Raw genomic sequence first — 19,479 nt, forward strand, 5'->3', positions numbered from 1 at the left:
ACTTCTATAAGAAAACAGAGGGAAGCATCTTCAGGACCTTGTGTTAGGCTATGGTTTCTTAGACTTTCAACACAAAACACAAGCAACAAAAGAAAAAAAATAGATAACTGGGATAGCATCAAAATTAAAAACTTTTGTGAATCAAAGAACTTTATCGTGAAAGCAAAATAACACCTTACGCAATAGGAGAAAATATTTGGAAACCACAAATCCTATTTAAGAAACAGAGAGAACAAAAAGTCTAAGGGGAAGTGAGAGATATGTATACACATAAACAAATATATGAAAGGGGAGCATGGAAAAGGGCTCAACTTTTGGAAAACACCTTGCACTTGTAGCCTATAAATGTATTTAAATCATTGAAAAGAAAGCAAACCCACAAAGCAACAATGATCATTTCTATTTTACAGTAAAATTCATTAATAAATAAATGATCTCACAAAATACACAGCTGTACTGTGGATTTACTGTACTTTTTAGAAACACTTTTAATGGAAAGAGAAAAATTTAATGAATGAAAGAAAAACATTATTTAACTATGCTCATTTGTTAATTAAAAATTTACTGACAATTAACACCAATCACTGCTTTAAGAACGGTGGATTTATCAATGAACAAAACTACAAATGTTCCTGCCTTCATGTAGCTTGCAGCAAACAGTGACTTAGAATTGCTCTTAAATAGGTCAGGGTTTCCTGGTTATTGTCGATATAATAATAGATATTTATTCATATTCTGATGTGAATCTATGCAAAATATCATGTTGTCCCTCTTTGGCATTATACAGCCCTATTTAAAAGCACAAACAATATGGTAATATGTTTTGTATTATATATTTGAATGTGGTTAAAAAGGGAAAATTTAGGCTGCATATATATTACTAGGATAAAAATAAAACAAAACAAAACAAAACAAAACAAAACAAAACCCTAGGACTGTACAACACAAAAGATGATCCCTAATGTAAACTATAGACTATAGTAAATGGTATAATTATAATAATGTTGTTTCATCAGTTGTAACAAAGGTTCCATACTAATGCAAAGTGTTAAAATAGGGAAAACTATGGGAACTCCAAGGTATGTAGGAACACTCTATTTCTGCATGATTTTTCTGTAAACCTACAAATTCTCAACTATGAATTTTTTTGTTTTTAAATTTCAAAGTCAAAATCCAGTAAATTATGCAAACTTTATTATTCATCCTCCTTTCACAGACCCCTGATGAACATATTGACGTACTAAAATCTCTAAAAAGTGTTGACATACCAAAACCAACCTATCTTTTTTAAATCTAGTATTTTCTAAACATACTGGCTAACAATCTTTTTTCCCCTCAGACCACTAAGACACCTCAGAATTACTATTCTCTTAAATACTATGGGGAATGCTCTACAAGAGCTCAAAAGATAAAAGCATAAAAAATAAAAGCAATGAACTATAGCATTCCTGAATCTTTAAGCATACCACTAAATTTATTTTCAACTTCACTGAACCTTCTATAAGCTACATGGTCTCCAAACCAAAATGCTTAAAACTATGCTGATGGGTGGGGGGGGCAAGATGGCGGCATAGAGAGGTGTGGAATTTAGTTAGTCTTCTAGAGCAACTAGTAAGTAGACCGGAACAAGGAGTAAATAATCTAGAACAACTGTTGGGGGACATCCATAACTGTTCACACATCATACACCAGTCAGGAACAGGTGGAACGGTTGAGACTGCAGCATAAAAACTGTAAGTAAAAACTGCAGCGACAGCGCCCCTCTTCCACCTATATGGCAGGCTGAGTTGCAAAACTCTGCTGTGGGAGAAAGAAGCAGTCCCTGCCGGGAGCAAAGGAATGTAGCTCAACCAAGCTCCAATTGCAGTTTTAATTTAACAAATTTGAACTATTGAATACAACCTACAAGTACACATAAGTCCTAAAAAACCAGGAATCTGTGGTTCCTCTCGGCAGGGCAAAAGGAAAAACCACACACACACACACACACACACACACCTAACACACACACACACACACACACACACACCTAACACACACACACACACACACACACACACACACACACACCCCTAAATAAAAACAGAGGCTTTTAGAGACGGCTAAGCTCGGAATACTAGAAAATGGCTGTGTCTCAAAAAAAGAGGCACAGAGAACTGGGTACAAACTCTGGTCAACCAGTGAAACTGAGAGGCTAGAGACTGGCTCTCAAAAGGGGCTTTTGCTCTTTTAGCTTTTTTTTCCCTCTCATTCTAAGCAGCGCATTAGGGAAAGCCTCAGGCATTTTCAATTATCAGCCACTGACCCAGGAAAGGGTGGAATTAAGAGAGTCAGAGAGACAAAGGATAAATTCAAGTGTAGAGGAGAATTCCCTGGGGGGTGTAACTTCCCTAAGTAAAGGGGGGTAGGACCAAGTGGCAGCCCTCCCTCAGGGAACTCAGACCCCACGGCCTGGGAAGAAAACAAACAAATAAACCAAAAACAACTTAAGCTTGGCTTCTGACACCCTCAGCCCCTGCATAGGATAGAGTCCACTGTGAATTAAAGGGACCACACCTTGTTACACTGGTAGGGCACTGCGGACCGACAAGCACCACCTGCTGAACAGGATAGGAAAAACTCCAAGTCTAGAGGAGTCAGACAACCTGCTCCTCAGGGAAATTTGATACTGATTACATTTTCCTCCTGAGACCTGGGCCCATCTGGTCTGGGAAAATCTGACTGGGGTAATAAAGGAAACCAGATGGTAGACAACTAAAGATTTTGAGTCACCTTAGGAAAAACGAAGATATGGCCCAGTCAAAGGAACAAACACTTCAAATGAGATACAGGTATTGAAACAACTAATTATTAATCAAACAAATCTCCTAAATCAATTCAAAAATAAAATCAACAAGTTGAGGGAAGATATGACAAAAGAGATGAAGGATATAAAGAAGACACTGGGCGAACGTAAGGAAGAACTCGAAAGTTTGTAAAAACAATTGGCAGAACTTATGGGAATGAAAGGCACAATACAAGAGATAAAAAACACAATGGAGACTTACACCAGCAGATTTAAAGAGGTAGAAGAAAAGATTCATGAACTGGAGGCCAGGACATCTGAACTAATACACACAGAAGAGCAGATAGGGAAAGAACGGAAAAATATGAGCAATGTCTCAGGGGACTGAATAACAACATGAAGCACATGAATTTATGTGTCATATGTGTCCCAGAAGGAGAAGAGAAGGGAAAAAGGGCAGAAGCAAAAATAGAAGAAATAATCACTGAAAATCTCCCATCTCTGATGAAAGACATAAAATTACAGATCCAAGAAAGGCAGCGTGCCCCAAATGGAACAGATCCAAACAGACTTACTTCAAGACAGTTACTAATCACATTGTCAAATGTCAAAGACAAAGAAAGAATCCTGAAAGCAGCAAGAGAAAAGCGATCCATCACATACAAGGGAAGCACGATAAGACTGTGCATATTTCTCAGTAGAAACTATGGAGACAAGAAGGCAGTGGTATGATATATGTAAGATACTGAAAGAGAAAAACCACCAACCAAGAATCCTATGTTCCAGTTTGCTAATGCTGCCAGCATGCAAAACACCAAAAATGGACTGGCTTTTATAAAAGGGGGTTTATTTGGTTACACAGTTACAGTCTTAAGTGTCCAAGGTTAAGCATCAACAATTGGCTATCTTCACTGGAGGATGGCCAATGGCGTCTGGAAAACCTTTGTTAGCTGGGAAGGCACGTGGCCGGCATCTGCTCCAAGTTCCGATTTCAAAATGGCTTTCTCCCAGGATGTTCCTGTCTAGGCTTCAGCTCCTCAAAAATGCCACTCTTAGTTGCTCTTAGGGCATCTGTCCTCTCTTAGCTTCTCTGGAGCAAAAGTCTGCTTTCAAAGGCTGTTTCCAAAATGTTTCTGTAAGCTGAAGCTCCTCCCTCAGTTCCAGTGCATTCCTCAAAGTGTCCCTCTTGGCTGTGGCAAGCTTGCTCCTTCTGTCTGAGCTTATATAGCACTCCAGTAATTTAATTCAGACCCATCCTGAATGGGTGGGGCAACACCTCCATGGAAATTATCCAACCAAAGGTCTTGTCCACAGTTGACTGAATCACATCTTCATGGAAACGCCCAAAGGATTCCAAAATCTAATCAACCCTAATATGTCTGCCCACACAAGATTACATCAAAGATAATGGTGTTTTGGGAGACATAATGCATTCAAACCAGCACATCCTATAACTAGCAAAGCTGCCCTTCAAAAATGAGGGAGAGTTTAAAATATTCTCATATAGACAAACATTGAGAGAGACTGTAAACAAGATACCTGCTCTACAGAAAATACTAAAGGGAGCACTACAGACAGATGGGAAAAGACAGGAGAGAGAGGTTTCGAGCACAACACTGAGTGACCATAACACAATAATGTAAGTATACTGAACAAAGACAACTGTGAGTAAGGTTGAAGAAGGAAGGTTAAGGGCAGGTAGGACAATAAGGGGAAGGACAGAGGATGAAGACTGGACTGTATAACTTAGTGAAACCTAGAGTGGTCAATGATTGTGATTAAATATACAAATGTTTTTACATGAGGAAGAACAAATGAATGTCAACTTTGCAAGGTGTTAAAAATGGGTTGGTATAGGAGAAAAAAATACAACCAATGCAAACTAGAGTTTATAGTTAATGGTAACATTATAATATGCTTCCACTAACTGTAACAAAGGCAATATACCAAAGCTAAATGTTCATAAGAGCAGGATGTAAGGGAGGGGTATGGGGATTTCTGGTGTGGTTGTCTGACTTTTTTATTGTATTTTGTTTTTCTTTTGTTGCTTTTTAGTAGTCACTTTTTTTTCTTTCTTTTTCTTTTTTCTTTTGACTTTTTTTTGCCTCTTCCTTTTTCTTTGTGGAATAGAAATGTCCTTATATAGATAGTGGTGGTGAATGCATAACTATGTGATTATACAGGGAACCATTGATTGTTTACCTAGGATGGGATGTATGGTGTGTAAATAAAACTGCCTAAAAAACAAACAGAGGGATACAAATGATGGAGAAAATGTAGAGACAGGGATGTACCTAATCACCGTTGGTGGGGAAATGGAATGGTGCAGCCCCTCTGGAGGGCAGTGTGGTGGTTCCACAGGAACCGTATGGGGTTGCCATATGGTCCTGCAACTTGGTTACTGGATATATATTTGGAAGATCTGAAAAGAGGGACATGAAGGGATATTTGCACAGTGGGGTTTATGGCATCAGTATTCACAATTTGCAGTGGATGGAGGTGACCTAAGGGGATATCAACTGATTAATGGAATGGCAATCTGTGAATGGAATATTGAACTGCTACAAGAAGGAGTGAAGCTGTGAGGTGAATGGACATTGAGGACAGAATGTTAAGTGAAATAAACCAGAAATGAAAAGAAAAGTATTATAATGCCTTACTAATATGGACTAACTATAATGTGCAAACTCTGAGAATTGAGTCTGAAAGCATCAGTTATCAGGGGAAGGCTTATTGTAAAGGTTCCTAGATTGTAAGCTCTTACAGCAGTTGTATCTATTCCTGAGCTGTAATGGCTATTTCTAAACTCTGAGATGCTGAGCTTTTTGTGTATAACCTGGTTGGTCCCTGGAACTTTGGGTATCTGTATGACACCTGAGACTCAGAGCCAGAGACCAGCAGCTATGAATGTCAGCATTACCCCATATAGCAAAAGTTACAGAGTCTGAAAAAAGGAGATCAGACTTCAGTTAGGGATATGAACGAAAAGGACTTGGTTAACGACTAAGGTAAATCAGACTGAAGGGTAAAGGATGATTTTGACAGTGTTTTTGAAGCTTCAGCTTCTGGGTGGGACCAAAGGAAGAGATGTTTATTAGGTGCAAGATCTTTACTTTTTGTAACACATTATATAATTTGACTTGTATGGTCAGTTTATTCGAACAACATAATTACATGGAGCATTGACTGGGGAGTGAGGTCTGGCTGGTTTGTGCAGTTTAGTGTGAAGCACCAGTACATCCCAGAACAATTCTGGCCAAGAACGAAGTTGTATTTGCAAAGCCCCCTTGAAGTACTGTGGGAAAATGTGGAAATATTAAATTTCCCCACCTGGGGAATTAATGATATTCTCACAAGCACTGGGGGCTACCAAATTAGAAGGCCGAGCTCTCTATCTTGGGGCTTGCCTTTATGAAGTCTGTTACTACAAGCGAGAGGCTAAGCCTACTTAAAATGGTGCCTAAAAGTCATCCCCAGAGAACCTCTTTTGTTGCTCAGATGTGGCCTCTCTAAGCCCAGTCAGCAGGTAAATTCACTGTCCTCCTCCCTACATGGGACATGACTCTCAGAGGTGTGGAATTCCCTAGCAATGTGGGACATGACTTGCAGTGATAAGCTTGCCCCTGGCATTGTGGGATTGAAAAAGCCTTCCTGGACCAAAAGGGGGAAGCAAAATGAAACAAAATAAAGTTTCAGTGGCTGAGAGATCTCAAATGGAGTCAAGAGGTCATTCTGGAGGTTATTTTTATGCATCATATAGATATCCCTTTTTAGTTTTTAGTGTATTGGAATAGCTAGAAGAAAATACCTGAAACTATTGAACTGCAACCCAGTAGCCTTGATTCTTGAAGACAACTATATAACTATATAGCTTATACTGTGTGACTGTGTGATTATGAAAACTTTGTGGTTCCCACTCCCTTTATACAGTGTATGGACAGGTGAATAGAAAAATGAGGACAGAAAGTAAATGAATAATAGGGAGGGACAGGGGGTGGGATGTTTTGGGTTTTCTTTTCCACTTTAACTATTATTCTTATTCTTTTGGTGTATGCTAATGAAAATGTCCAAAAACTGAATGTGGTGATGAATGCACAACCATATAATGGTGCTGTGAACAAATGGTTGTACACCAAGGGTGACTGTATGGTATGTGAATATATCTCAATAAAATTGAATTAAAAAAAAAAAACTACATTTATGGCAGCAAGAGAAGATAAATTGGAAACCTTAGCATTTGACCTATCTCTACTCATAAAAGTTAATCTATACAATGTTTCTGAAGTACAAGGAACATTACTTAGGTAGTATAAAAAAGAAAAGGCCACAAGTAGATTTAAACACACACACAAACAAGCAAGCAATAGTACTATGTCAAACTGTTTCCTGGCATCAAAGAAAGAACTCTTTAGCTTCCAGATTATTCTTTCAAAGCTGATATGAGTTTATCTGACCAAGAACAAAATTGTATTTCTCAAAAAGCATGAACCACTGAAATGAGTAACTATTTAACAACTGCCCAAGAATAAATGGTACTATCTGAGCAAAATGTCAATAAGATACGGTGGGGTTAAGTTTAAGAAAAAAAAAAGAAAATGGGGTATCATAAAAATTTCCCTACTAATTCATTTTCCATATGAAAATGTGTCATTCTAACTTGAAAAGCATTTTTTAAAATGCTATGAAACTGATTCTGCTGCTCAACATTAATAGTTACTGCCAGGAAAGGTACCAAACATATGAAAGCAATCTCAGTCATACTCTCATTCACCTTGCCTTTGGTCCAACAAAAGATTGTGTCTAACCTATCACCTCACTTATAGATTTTAGAGTTATTTACTTTTCATTAATTCAAAATCTAGCAAATTCCAGGCAAATTTTAGAGAAAAAAGACTAAACAAAAGTCTTTCTAGACCCAATGTCACTGATAGAATATTCTGAGTCAATATTCATTCAGACAATGAAAGAGCATAATTAGAATATTTAAAATTGGGGAATAATAGTGAGATTTTATAAAAAGTGTACAAGCATAAAAATGATAAGTGTGAAAGCTTTGCCAATTGAAGCAACTAAGAAATTAATCTTTTTGGAAGTTCTGGTTGTAAGTATTGTGAGAAAAATTATCCATCCTCTGAAATGTCAGTTTTGAAGCACACATGTCTACGATTAATATAAAAGCCATTATTCTAAATCATTAAAGAAAATAACCAAAATGTATTACTGTATTGTTTGTGCTTTTAAATCGGTCTGGGAAAGTGCCAAATAGGGGCAGCTTGATATTTTTGATATATTTACTCAAGAATACGCATAAATATCTATTAGTTTGGGGCAGAGTATAAAAATGTATTTGCAGGGCCCCCCTGAGGAACTGGGGAAACACGCAGAAATATTAAACTTCCCCACTTGGGTTATTACTGATATTCTCACAAACACTGAGGACGAACAATTTAGTAGGCCAAGCTCTCAATCTTGGGGCTTGCCTTTATGAAGCTTGTTACTACAAAGGAGAGGCTAAGCTTACTTTTAATTGTCCCTAAAAGCCTCCCCCAGAGAACCCCTTTGCTGCTCAGATGTGGCCTCTCTCTCTAAGCCCACTCGGCAGGTAAACTCACTGCCCTCCCCCCTACATGGAAGATGACTCCCAGGGGTGTAAATATCCCTGCCAATGCGGGACATGGTTCCCAGGGATGAGCCTGGACCTGGCATTGTGGGATTGAGAAAATCTTCTTGACCAAATGGGGGAAAAGAAATGAAACAAAATAAAGTTTCAGTGGCTGAGAGATCTCAAATGGAGTTGAGAGGTCATTCTGGAGGTTATTCTTATGCATTATATAGATATTCCTTTTTAGTTTTTAGTGTATTAGAATAGCTAGAAGGAAATACCTGAAACTGTAAAACTGCAACCCAGTAGCCTTGATTCTTGAAGACGATTGTATAACTATGTTGCTTACAGGGTGTGACTGTGTGATTGTGAAAATCTTGTGGCTCACATTCCATTTATTCAGTTTATGGACAGATGAGTAGAAAAATGGGGACAAAAATTAAAAGAAAAATAGGGTGGGATGGGGGGATGGAATGTCTTAGGTATTCTTTTTTTTTTTTTTTAATTTTTTTTGGAGTAATGAAAATGTTCAAAAATTGACTGTGGTGATGAATGCACAACTATATGATGGTACTGTGAACAACTAATTGCATACTGTGGATTACTGTATGGTATATGAATATATCTCAATAAAACTGAATTTTAAAAAATATCTATTACTATATCTACAATAACAAGGAAACCTTGACATACTTAAGAACAATCAGTACCTAAATGACAGAACAGTTTTTTTTAAATGAAAGCCTTTATTTGCATAAGCACTGAGAGGGTTTGCATTTTCTCTGAAGAGTGTCTATTACACACTATCAAAGGACCTTTGCATAGTGGATGAAGATGTAGGTAGGTTTTTACATGAATTCCAGTGCTTCATCTTTTTATCAAAGAAGTTTATATAAAGTCAACCAAAAATATACTGAAAAGCCAGAATTCTACTTCAAACATAAATAATTTGTCATGGTACACAGATTTTTATATTCTCTGCCTACACCATCAACATAATTCATCTAGTATCAACTCCTGAACGTAAAAGCTTATTTTGGCCCATGAAACGTCTATTTTTCTCTAGCAGAGATGTTATAGGTCATAAAGACACTTTAAAATTCATTTTCAAATGGTTTAATACAAACATTTTATAAACAGTTCTTTATGGCCCCAGAGAAACTCTCGTTTTTTGTCACTCAAGAGTCATCAAAAGTCAAAAGTAGCCCAAACCTTGCAGAATTCCACTTCTTGGGTTATTTATGAGATAATTTGCATAAAGTGTAAGACGCAATATAAATATAGCCCAAGAGCCAAGATGTAATTAGATTTTTGTTCTGAATTCACTGGTTTATAACTAATAGCTTAGTATTATTTACTGAGATATTTTAATAGCAAAACCTATTACAAAGGATATAAATAATGTATTTCCCTTAAACTCCATATTTATGCTATTCCTATACTCCTAAACTACTAGAGACATTCAAACACAGTATGAGTACTTAATTCAGAATCAATCATAATCAGACTATTACTCTATATAGTAAATTTTAATTATTCAAGAGGACATTTTCCCCAAATATAACACTTAAAAGTACTAAAACAGACCAAATATTTTACCCCAAATAATTTAAAATCCAGACAAAAATTTCAGGTATGAAACATAAAAGAGAAATTTACCATACCTCATATTCAGAAATTTCAGGTAAGTTGCTATCATCTGCCTTCTCTAGCTTTTCAGCAGCCCACTTGCTTGCAGCCTCAGCAAGTTCCTTTTCAGTTAGCCTACTGGGCTTGTCCAAAACCTAATAAAAACAAAAGATCATTTATGTTACAATTTGCAAGGGCTTTTAAACTTCAAATACATTAAGAGGTACATCCCCACTTAAAATCATAGAAGTCTTCAAATTTTTATGGAGAACAGATAAATTATTTGTTTTTTAAAAAATATTCAATATAGAATTCCTTTAAGCAGCAATTCCTTTGGGACATGTAGACTAGATCTGACTCAATTTGTTTACATAAAACTTCAGAAATTTGTTTATGGAACAAGACAAAAAAGATACTGACAATTAACTCATAACTAATTGTATTTAGAATACAAAGGCATCACTGATTTCAACTTTTTATCTTTAATTATATATAGTGAAATGATTAATGCCAAAAGCTCATCAAGGTAAATTCCTAGGTAATGCAACAGAAAAGTTCAGATATGCTATTTATATAATTTGTAAATTTTGAAATGCAAATTTCATTTTTTGTTACATCACTACTACTACTACTACTACTACTACTACTACTACTACTACTACTACTACCACCACCACCACCACCACCACCACTACTACAACTACTTCCCTTAACTTCCTTAAACACTAAACAAAGTACAGGCTTTGGAGTTACAGAGAGACCCAGGTTTGAATTGTAGATTCAACACTTACTAGCTAGATGATTTTATATTTATAACTAGTGACACTCTGTACCCTGGTTTCCTCATTTACAAAATGGGGATTAACAATATTCACTTAATAAAGTAGTTACAAGAACTGAAAGAGGTAATAGGACTTAGACTATCTAGTATAATGCTTAGTACTCTAAATTTTTTCTTTCCCATCTTTATCCATACAAATCTATTATACTAAAACATATTTGATGAAGACCAACCAGTTCGTGGGGTCAATATAAAAATGAAGGAAATAAAATGTGTTTTCTGGATCACATAAGATTCCCACAATAATGTTTAAAAACCTGTGTCACAGAATAAGGTGTAAAAATTGTAAAGCACAGATCAGAAAAATTCTTTCCTTACAGCCCTTATGGTAACTGATTTCATTCTATTTCATTAGCATACATGTTCATCAACTAGGTCCTGCCACCCCTAATTGTGTCTCTATCTCTTACTTCTCTGAAGTCACATCATTGATTCCAAACGTACCTCCTGTGACAGTAAAAATCCCCATCATACGGCCCATTACCACTTATAAAGTGCTTTTATATGCAAATGAAAACAGTATTTTAATTAAATGGAATTCCATGAAGGTGGCTAGGGTAGGCTTTATTATCCTAATTTACAGACCAAGAAAATGAACGTCTCCAAAGATATTCATTTAATGATGTCTCCAAAGTCACTAGTAAATGCTGAACTGGGACTTAAAACTAGGTGTTCTGGATAAAAAGGGTCCTTCCTCTCCTTCTACAGCTTATTTAATTCACCAGACTACTAGCCATTCATATTTACTAGAAGATAATAGTGATATATCTACAGAGTGTATCTATAGTTATTGAGAGGGCCTAAAGATTCTGCCCCAAAGCCCTGCCATCTATGAGGTTAAAAAACTAATAAAATTTTATATATATATAAAAAGAAGAAAGCACGCACACACACAAAAATATCCAAGAAGAAAATGCATATCTCATGTGGGTTTTTGGTATCTGTTTGGAAGAGAATGTTAGAGAGCAAAACAAAACAAACATAAATTATCTCTAGCAAAGAGGAAAGAAAAAACCTTCTATGACAGAGTCATCTTCTATTTGTCATTAAATTCTGTACACTTAAAAAACTATCATTTGAAACTACCCTCTAAACAGCAGGAAATAAATTCTGAAAAATTATTCCTATGAGGGAAGTCATAATGTCTAGTGTCTAGAAGAGAAAGTCCTCCACCAAATCAGGAAATCTAGGTAATACATCCCCAAAAACTACCATGTGATCCTACCATGTGACACAGGGGGCTTCAATTTCCCAAAATGTAAAATGATTCTAAATCTACAATTCTGATTCTATTTTAAGACTCTATGGTCTGAGTTACAAAAATGTAAACATACATGTGAAACTATGAGACAAAAATATCTAAAATCCATTATGATTGTTTCACGCTATTATTAACATGCAGCACAAAGTCCTTTGTTGTAATTTGTATTTACATTGCATTATATTTCAAAGGAAATGAATATTTTATACATGCTAATTTAAATTTTCATAGTGATTTGGTTGGGCTGGAATTATTTACTCTTCCTACAGGTACTATCTGACGAGAAAAAATAGCCAGTCTTGCAGGTGGGTAAAATTCCCTTGATATAAGAAAAAAACAAAAAAATCCAATAAACCTTTGCTATTCAAAACCCAGGACTCTAGAACTCTCAGACTTCTGAGAAAGCTCCAAAGTTACCCACTGTCATAAAGAAAGCTTTGAGGCAAAGAAGCAACTCTCCCTAAACACCGAGCACAGTCTGGTAGGCAATGTATACTCTTGCTGAAAAACTAAAAAACATACAAGAGACAAGAACAAAAATAAAAAGTGAAGAAGAGAATAGAAGTAATAACAGTTATAGCAAAGAGAAAAGGTATGAGATTAGTGAAGAGAACCTCTAAAAGGAAAGAACAGATGGAAACAGCAGAAACCCTCACCTCAATTTTTAAATGTCTGAGGATTAAAAGCATGGGTCATCTTTTCAGTGTGTTTGGGGACGCTGAGAAGGTAGGAATGAGAACTATATATATAGTGAAAAGAGGTGCTATGTCCTTGAGAAGATTACTTAATGTCTGAGCCTATATTTACGCTTCTGTAAAACAGAGACATATCTACTTATACCATACGATTTCTGAATGAATTAAAAAGAGAAGAAAATACATAATATAGTATTTACTACCCAGTAGTTATACAATAAATGTTAGGTCTCTGCCTATGCCCTCACTTCCCAAAATAAAACCACAGTCTATCAACTATGCCCATCTGAATATTCATTCCCACCTGGTAGTGGTAAAGATGAGCAAGGGGCACAGTAAGTACTAATTTTAACATGACCTGTGGAAAATTTTCTGTAAGTAAACTGTTCATTTATGCTGATTCCTACTTTCAGGTTGTGGCTACTTAAAATTCAAGTTTTAAATGCAGCAAATTATTCCCATTAGGTATGACAGTAATGAATAAAAACACGTCTACTAGACAGTTAATTTATTCACTTTGTAATTCCTCTTTAAACTGATTTTAGAAGTACAACAACCTTTGATGAAGCAACTGCTGAAGAACTTGAGGGTGAAGTGTCTCTTGAAGTTTTCAAAGACTGGACAGGTCTCTCTTTACCTATACAAGAAAATATAAAATGTTATTTTCTAGCTCATTTGGTTTTTAATTAGAGCACTTTTTGTAAACGAATTAATGAGGGGGTCATACATTTATTTTAGTACCAAAATTTTCATTACACATCATTATATTAAACCTTTTAATATTTAAAACTACCTATCTCTCTCAGGTTATGGGAACCACCAAAACTTTGAAATAACTCAAAACCAAAGGACATCATACGGAATCACAGAGAAGGCCCCAAGAAAGGTTAAAAAAACAGACTGTAAAATCATGAATTTTTCTTTTTCCAAATGTTAATTAAAAAGCCAAATTTTAATATAGTACAATAAATATCCAAGGATAATTGTTATTCAGATACCGCCCAACAGAACCAGCTAATTAAGAGGTAACTTCAAGGAGAGAGGCATGTAGGAAATTAAGCAGGTACTCCTGAAAGCTTAAAAATTAAAAAATAAAAACTAGAAAGTCATAATTCAAATACTAATCCAGTGCCTGGTACTAAATGAGTACCCGAATATTTGTTAAATGAATTAAAATAAATCTGTGTAAGATAAAGTTACTGACCTTTATCTTTAGTCACTTCAGATACTCACATGCTATACATATACCATTACTTATAGAAATATACTTAAGGCAGGAAATATATTTAAACTCTATTACTTTAGCAGGATCAACAACAGCAATTAAATAGGTTTACTTAAATATAATCTTAAAAAATTAATTAACAGGGCACTGTTACTGACAGAAAAACATTTCATTAAATGATCTATATGTATCAAATACAAATCCTCTGCTCATAATTGCTAGAACTGACAAAATTAATGACATGGAGAGGAAGAAAAAATGGCATCAGGTTAGGAGTCACACAGAAGCTAGTCAAGACTAGACAGTGAGTTAAGGCCAGGGAAGCAGCCAAGAGCAAAAGCAGAAACCAAAAGACCTTGATACTGAGGCAAAGCCTGCTTCACTCAAAAAAGCCTCTCAAGTTCTTCCTGCTATAGTCCAGTAACAGCTAAGTAAGGGCCTGGAGGCTCAAAGGTCTAATCACTTAGGGCAGTAGCAAATAACACCTCTTTCCAATCTCCTGTAGACCACTAAAAGATTTCTTCAGACCAGTGGTTCTCAAAGGTGGCAATTTTGCCACCTCCACCTTCCCCACCACCATCCGTGGACACTGGGCAATGTATGGAGATATTTTTGATTGCCACAACTGGGAGAGCACCACTGGCATATAGTAAGTAGAGACCAGGGTTGCTGCTAAACATCCTTCAATGCACAAGACAACACATATACCCCTCCCAGCCCCCACCAACAAAGAATTATCCAGCCTCAAATGTAAATAATGACAAGGTTGAGAACCCCTGTTCTAGGCTGAGTATTCCAGATTTGAAGAACCAAGTCTTAAAAAAGACATAACCCTATCTTTTAATTTATAGTACGATAAGGGGCTTTCACATTAAGCAAGTTTAAAAGTTCTTGCATATCTTAAAAAAATCAAAAGAAAAATTATACAAATCACCATTACATCCCCAAATAACCAAGGGTATAGTCATTTCCTACTGTATTTCTATTGCACTTGGAAAATTCTACATCATACTGTGACCAGAATCTATCCCACTATACCAAATGCTCCTTCCTGGAGGAACAAGTATTATAGCTTATTCATTTCTTCATATCCAAGGTCTACCTGGCTTCTTGTCCTTGAAGACAAGCATAGGCACTCAAAAATTAGGTGAAAAACTAAATTTTATTTTTCAACCCTTTAGATAAATAATCACTTGAAAGAAAATGAGATGAACCAAACAGCACAGCACACTATGCTAATTAAAGGTCTAACTGCAAAGTCAATTCCAGCAAACATCAGCTAGGCACAAGGAAAAAAACCTCTCACAAGCAATTACTTAGCATTTCCTTTATAAACAAGAAATCAGCACCGCAGGTATGCAAAGCATGGTCTCCAAAAAGTCTTAGGACCTTTTCTAATTTTAGCTGCTTATGAGCTAATTTAAGCAGATTTCAACTACTTCAGTATGCAGAAGCAAAGGAACATTGAGGGATGGAGCAGGAGGTTTACCATATATCCACATATATTCATATATACCTATTGCATGGGGGTGGGGGAGGGACAGGCGAGAAGCAAAGGACAAAGAAAAAGGATGATATGGATGGCAGGAAAAGAGCATAAAGAAAAAGTTAATTGAATCCCCTGATCCTACCATTGTTAAGTTCTATCTGCCTATAGCTTATCTGACTATTCTACAGATATCAAGCCATTCCTGGCAATGTGGCAATCACTGGCCAGGAATGGATTACCCAAGCAACCAACCCATACCTCCTCCCCAAATCTTACTAGCTGGGTCTACTGCTGTTCAACTCTGATTCTGAGAGTACATCGATGGAGCAGTTACAAACCTTCCCCATTCCCATAACGTCTATCAATCCAAGCCCCACACCCTTTCACAATCCCAAATCAGAATCTAGCTCAAAACTCACCTCTTGCTGGCTTTCCTTCATTCTGCCGTTTGTAGGACGCACCAGCACGCACGGATTCTAGGGAAAGTGGGCAGGGGGGAGTTAACACCAGCACCTCTGTGCCCAGGAGGAACAAGAGAAGAACCCAGAAGTAGGAATGATGGGAACAAAAGCGACTTCTGAGCATTTGCTGGTGGCCCTAAATTTTTTCGTACCCCACCTTCAAGTTGGGCTGCCTAAGCAACCTCCACCGAAGAGGAATAAGTGAAAGGACATGAGAAAGTCTCTGTTTAAGGAGATGCTAAATGGATCCAACAGCAATGGAAGTGTTAAGATGAGGCTAGCCCAGGATAGCATGGGCAGAAAGGAATGAGGAAAAGAATGTAGTAAGATAAGACACTAAGAGCTGAAGACAAGGCTCAAGTCTTATTCATGTTGGTAAGCACCTCCAAAAGTCTACTCCTCCAAAAAGTCAACATTCAAAGAAGTGGTAAAGGATGACACAAAAAGTAAGTGAAAGATGAATCGCCATTAGAAATTTTAAAAAATAACATGAGGAAGGTTTCATGGTATATCAATTTCCTGGGCTTGTAACAGCTAACTGCAAGTAGTCATTTGCTCTCAACAGGTCGATTATTACTAAATCTTGCTAACTCATTCCATGCAAACTAGCTCATTTATGAATTTTCTTTATAAACAAATCCACAGCTACTATCTTGGTTATCCCATACTTAGAATCTTGTGAATATTTTGTTTAGCCTCCTAAATGCAAACTCTTAATGATGCCAATGGAATCAGCTTTCTAAACAGCCTAAATATACTAGAGTAAGGGCTTCGAAATATCTTCCCAATAAGATGCAAGCTCCTTAATGTTTATTTCAAGTCCTTCTATTATAGATCCCAAATTGACAATTAAAAGTTTTTTTGCCAGGAAATAACATAGATTTTCTGAATTGCTTTGGCATTGCCAGCAACTTGGACTGAAATGAGTTTCAAGAAATACCATGCAAATATTGCCATACTACTTTGACAAGAATGTTAAGGATGCAGGATCCTTCTCTAATTGTTCACTGGTCTCTTTGGCATCAGCAAAGTTTTTGTTACTCCGGAGCAGCTGATTTTTATCTAAGGAACACTGTGAACCCTGTGATTGTGTCTTTCCTTTTTGCTTTGGCCAAATCCTTAGTAGCATCTATTCAGAGTCTTGTTATAGTCATTTATTTCATGCACCACTAACTTAATTCTTAGTTTTATTTTCCTTTTACATAAAATTCCTCAGCTATTTATATAATCCTGTTTTATTATTTTTTAAGCTACCTAAAAGTAGATCTCTAGAGATCAGTCAAGAAATGAGAATAGTAATATTTTACAGGGGTGCACTGGAGCCAGAGGCCGACTCATACAGCTAGTGAGAGTGCACTCCATGCATCTCTTCCAAACTGTGTTCAGTGACTCTGGATTGACAGCTTGCAATTGGTCATGGTGTTAGTATTCACTCATAGGTTTCAGGACTTTTTCCCCCTAAAGGGTCAGTCCAGAGATACTGGAGGAATTATCACATTTAAGTACAGATTCCCATCTTTGGTGCTTTAAACAGTCTTGGACTAATTAATAATGTCCTAACAGACCACCAAAACCACCCAGCTGAGTTTAGCTCAAATTGCAGAATCATGAACAAAGACGTGGTTGCTTTAATTCACTAAGTTTGGGGTTTTTGTTTTTTGTTTTTAACACAACAAAAGATAAGGAAACAACCCCATTGTTCTTAAACAGTTTCCAATGATCTGTTCATATTAATATTCAAGTTCTCATTCTTCTTGTCCTCTACTACAGCATTTTAATGATTTATAAGCAAACTTTTCTTAACATTCTACCATTTGGTTTCAGGCCTTTGTACTTCTGTGTTTGCCTTCCTACATCTTCCTAACTACATCTTTCTTCTTTTTTGGTTCTTGTTCCCTAAACGTGTTTCTCCTTACCTCAATCCTTTTTGCTCTGTTCTTCTTACCTGGCTCTAACCAACTCTTATAAATATAAATGTCTCTCAAATTTACCTCTTTCACTTTCTCTTCTATATTTCTAGCCGACAGGATTCTACTCTTAGATATTCAGCCATCACTTCAAATTTGTCTCCCATATGATCTTAGTAAGTAAACACTAACTACTCACTTGAGAGCAAGTTAAAAAGGCTCAATACTTTTCTGTCCTTGCTGTGACTCTAAAGAAACTGAGTTCCAAATTAGGATGGAGGAAAGAAACCAGGAAAGAAAAATTCTGAAGGTGACAATGTCGAAATCAAAAGCCAGGTAATATATGGTGAGTGAAAGAATAAAAGGAGAGGAAGAAAATAAAGAGGAAACAAATAATGGTTGCATATACCACGTATAAAGTTCTTCCTACTTAGGGGAAATCGAAGTTGGAGAAGCAGCTCATGAGTTTCACAATATTTGGTGAGCCCCCTGAATAAAATAACTGAATGTAAATCTGATATGATCTTTCAAAATTACACTTCTTACTGAAGTGTCTTCCTTCTGAAGGCAATGGTGAACCCAACTAGATTCATCCAACCCTACCAAGAGCTACTCACTATTGATAACCCAGGTAGGAAGAAAGGACACTGCCAGGAAAAAACAAAACAAAACAGAACTCATCACTAAAGATGATAAAGTTAGAGACCACGTCTTGCACAATGTTGAATTCTCATTACAGTACCTGACATAGAGGAATAAAACATGTTTCAGTCCCGTCAAAAAACAAGCTTCATAGCACAGGTGTGTCAAAAGAGACATTCATGTCTTCTTTGACGGTTGAGGCTTTGAAAGAGAAGATATGAACAAATGAAGGGCTGTCTCCATAGACACTAAGGAAATGGTTTTTGCATTTTTGTGGATCATGGCTGAAAATAAGGAAACTCTGGGCTCTTGGTTAGGAAGAATTTGATTTCCCAGAGGTTTACTGGTTGATTCAAGAAGGTATAAATCAGAAAATGGAGGAGAAACAAAAAAAAAATGCTCCTGTGTTAAAGACATCAAAATATGACGGGGGGTGGGGGAGATAAAAACAAAACAGGGATAAGGGTAGAGAGCTTTGCTTCACCTCTGCTTCCCTAAAATAATCATCTTTAGGAGGTCAGAGATATACCATGTAAAGGCCTATTGACTCAATACTTTGAAGCACACTTCTGAATAGAACACTTTCCTAATGCATCAACTCAAAACACATGGGCTCACTTTTTAAAACATAAAACACTACACCATCTGCACACATTGTGAATGTATGCTACTGACTATGTGCTAGAACAGGGATGACATGAATGCCATCACTCTACCTCCTACATACATGGAAACATCATTAATCTATTATCATTCAGATGCCAGAAAAGCTATAGCTGTACTCCTGGGATTCACCCAAGGAATTCATAGCCAAAGCTCTCTTGTGAATAAACAGCAGAAGCTTAAACAAAAAGAAAAGATTATAGAATCTAATTCAACAGCACATTAATAGCCTGGATCAATTAACTGCCCAAACCCTTCCAGGAAAATATACTTCCTAAA

At 36.5% G+C, this 19,479-nt stretch overlaps 1 protein-coding gene across 13 annotated transcripts in view; it reads right to left on the reverse strand.

The window, feature by feature from the left end:
* The window catches only part of PPHLN1 (periphilin 1), a 195,639-nt gene that overhangs the window by 96,789 nt on the left and 79,371 nt on the right, over positions 1 to 19,479 (reverse strand). For 10 of the 13 annotated variants that reach the window (XM_037848306.1, XM_037848304.1, XM_037848303.1 and 7 more), the window contains 3 exons: positions 15,947 to 16,003; positions 13,371 to 13,450; positions 10,052 to 10,171 (listed from right to left, as the gene is read on the reverse strand). In XM_037848306.1, coding sequence (XP_037704234.1) covers positions 10,052 to 10,171; positions 13,371 to 13,450; positions 15,947 to 16,003 — 257 coding nt within the window. The remainder of the gene's footprint in view (positions 1 to 10,051; positions 10,172 to 13,370; positions 13,451 to 15,946; positions 16,004 to 19,479) is intronic. The other 3 variants (XM_037848311.1, XM_037848309.1, XM_037848301.1) reach the window with 1 other exon arrangement.

The sequence above is a fragment of the Choloepus didactylus genome, chromosome 8, assembly GCF_015220235.1.
Source record: "Choloepus didactylus isolate mChoDid1 chromosome 8, mChoDid1.pri, whole genome shotgun sequence".
Lineage (NCBI taxonomy): Eukaryota > Metazoa > Chordata > Mammalia > Pilosa > Megalonychidae > Choloepus > Choloepus didactylus.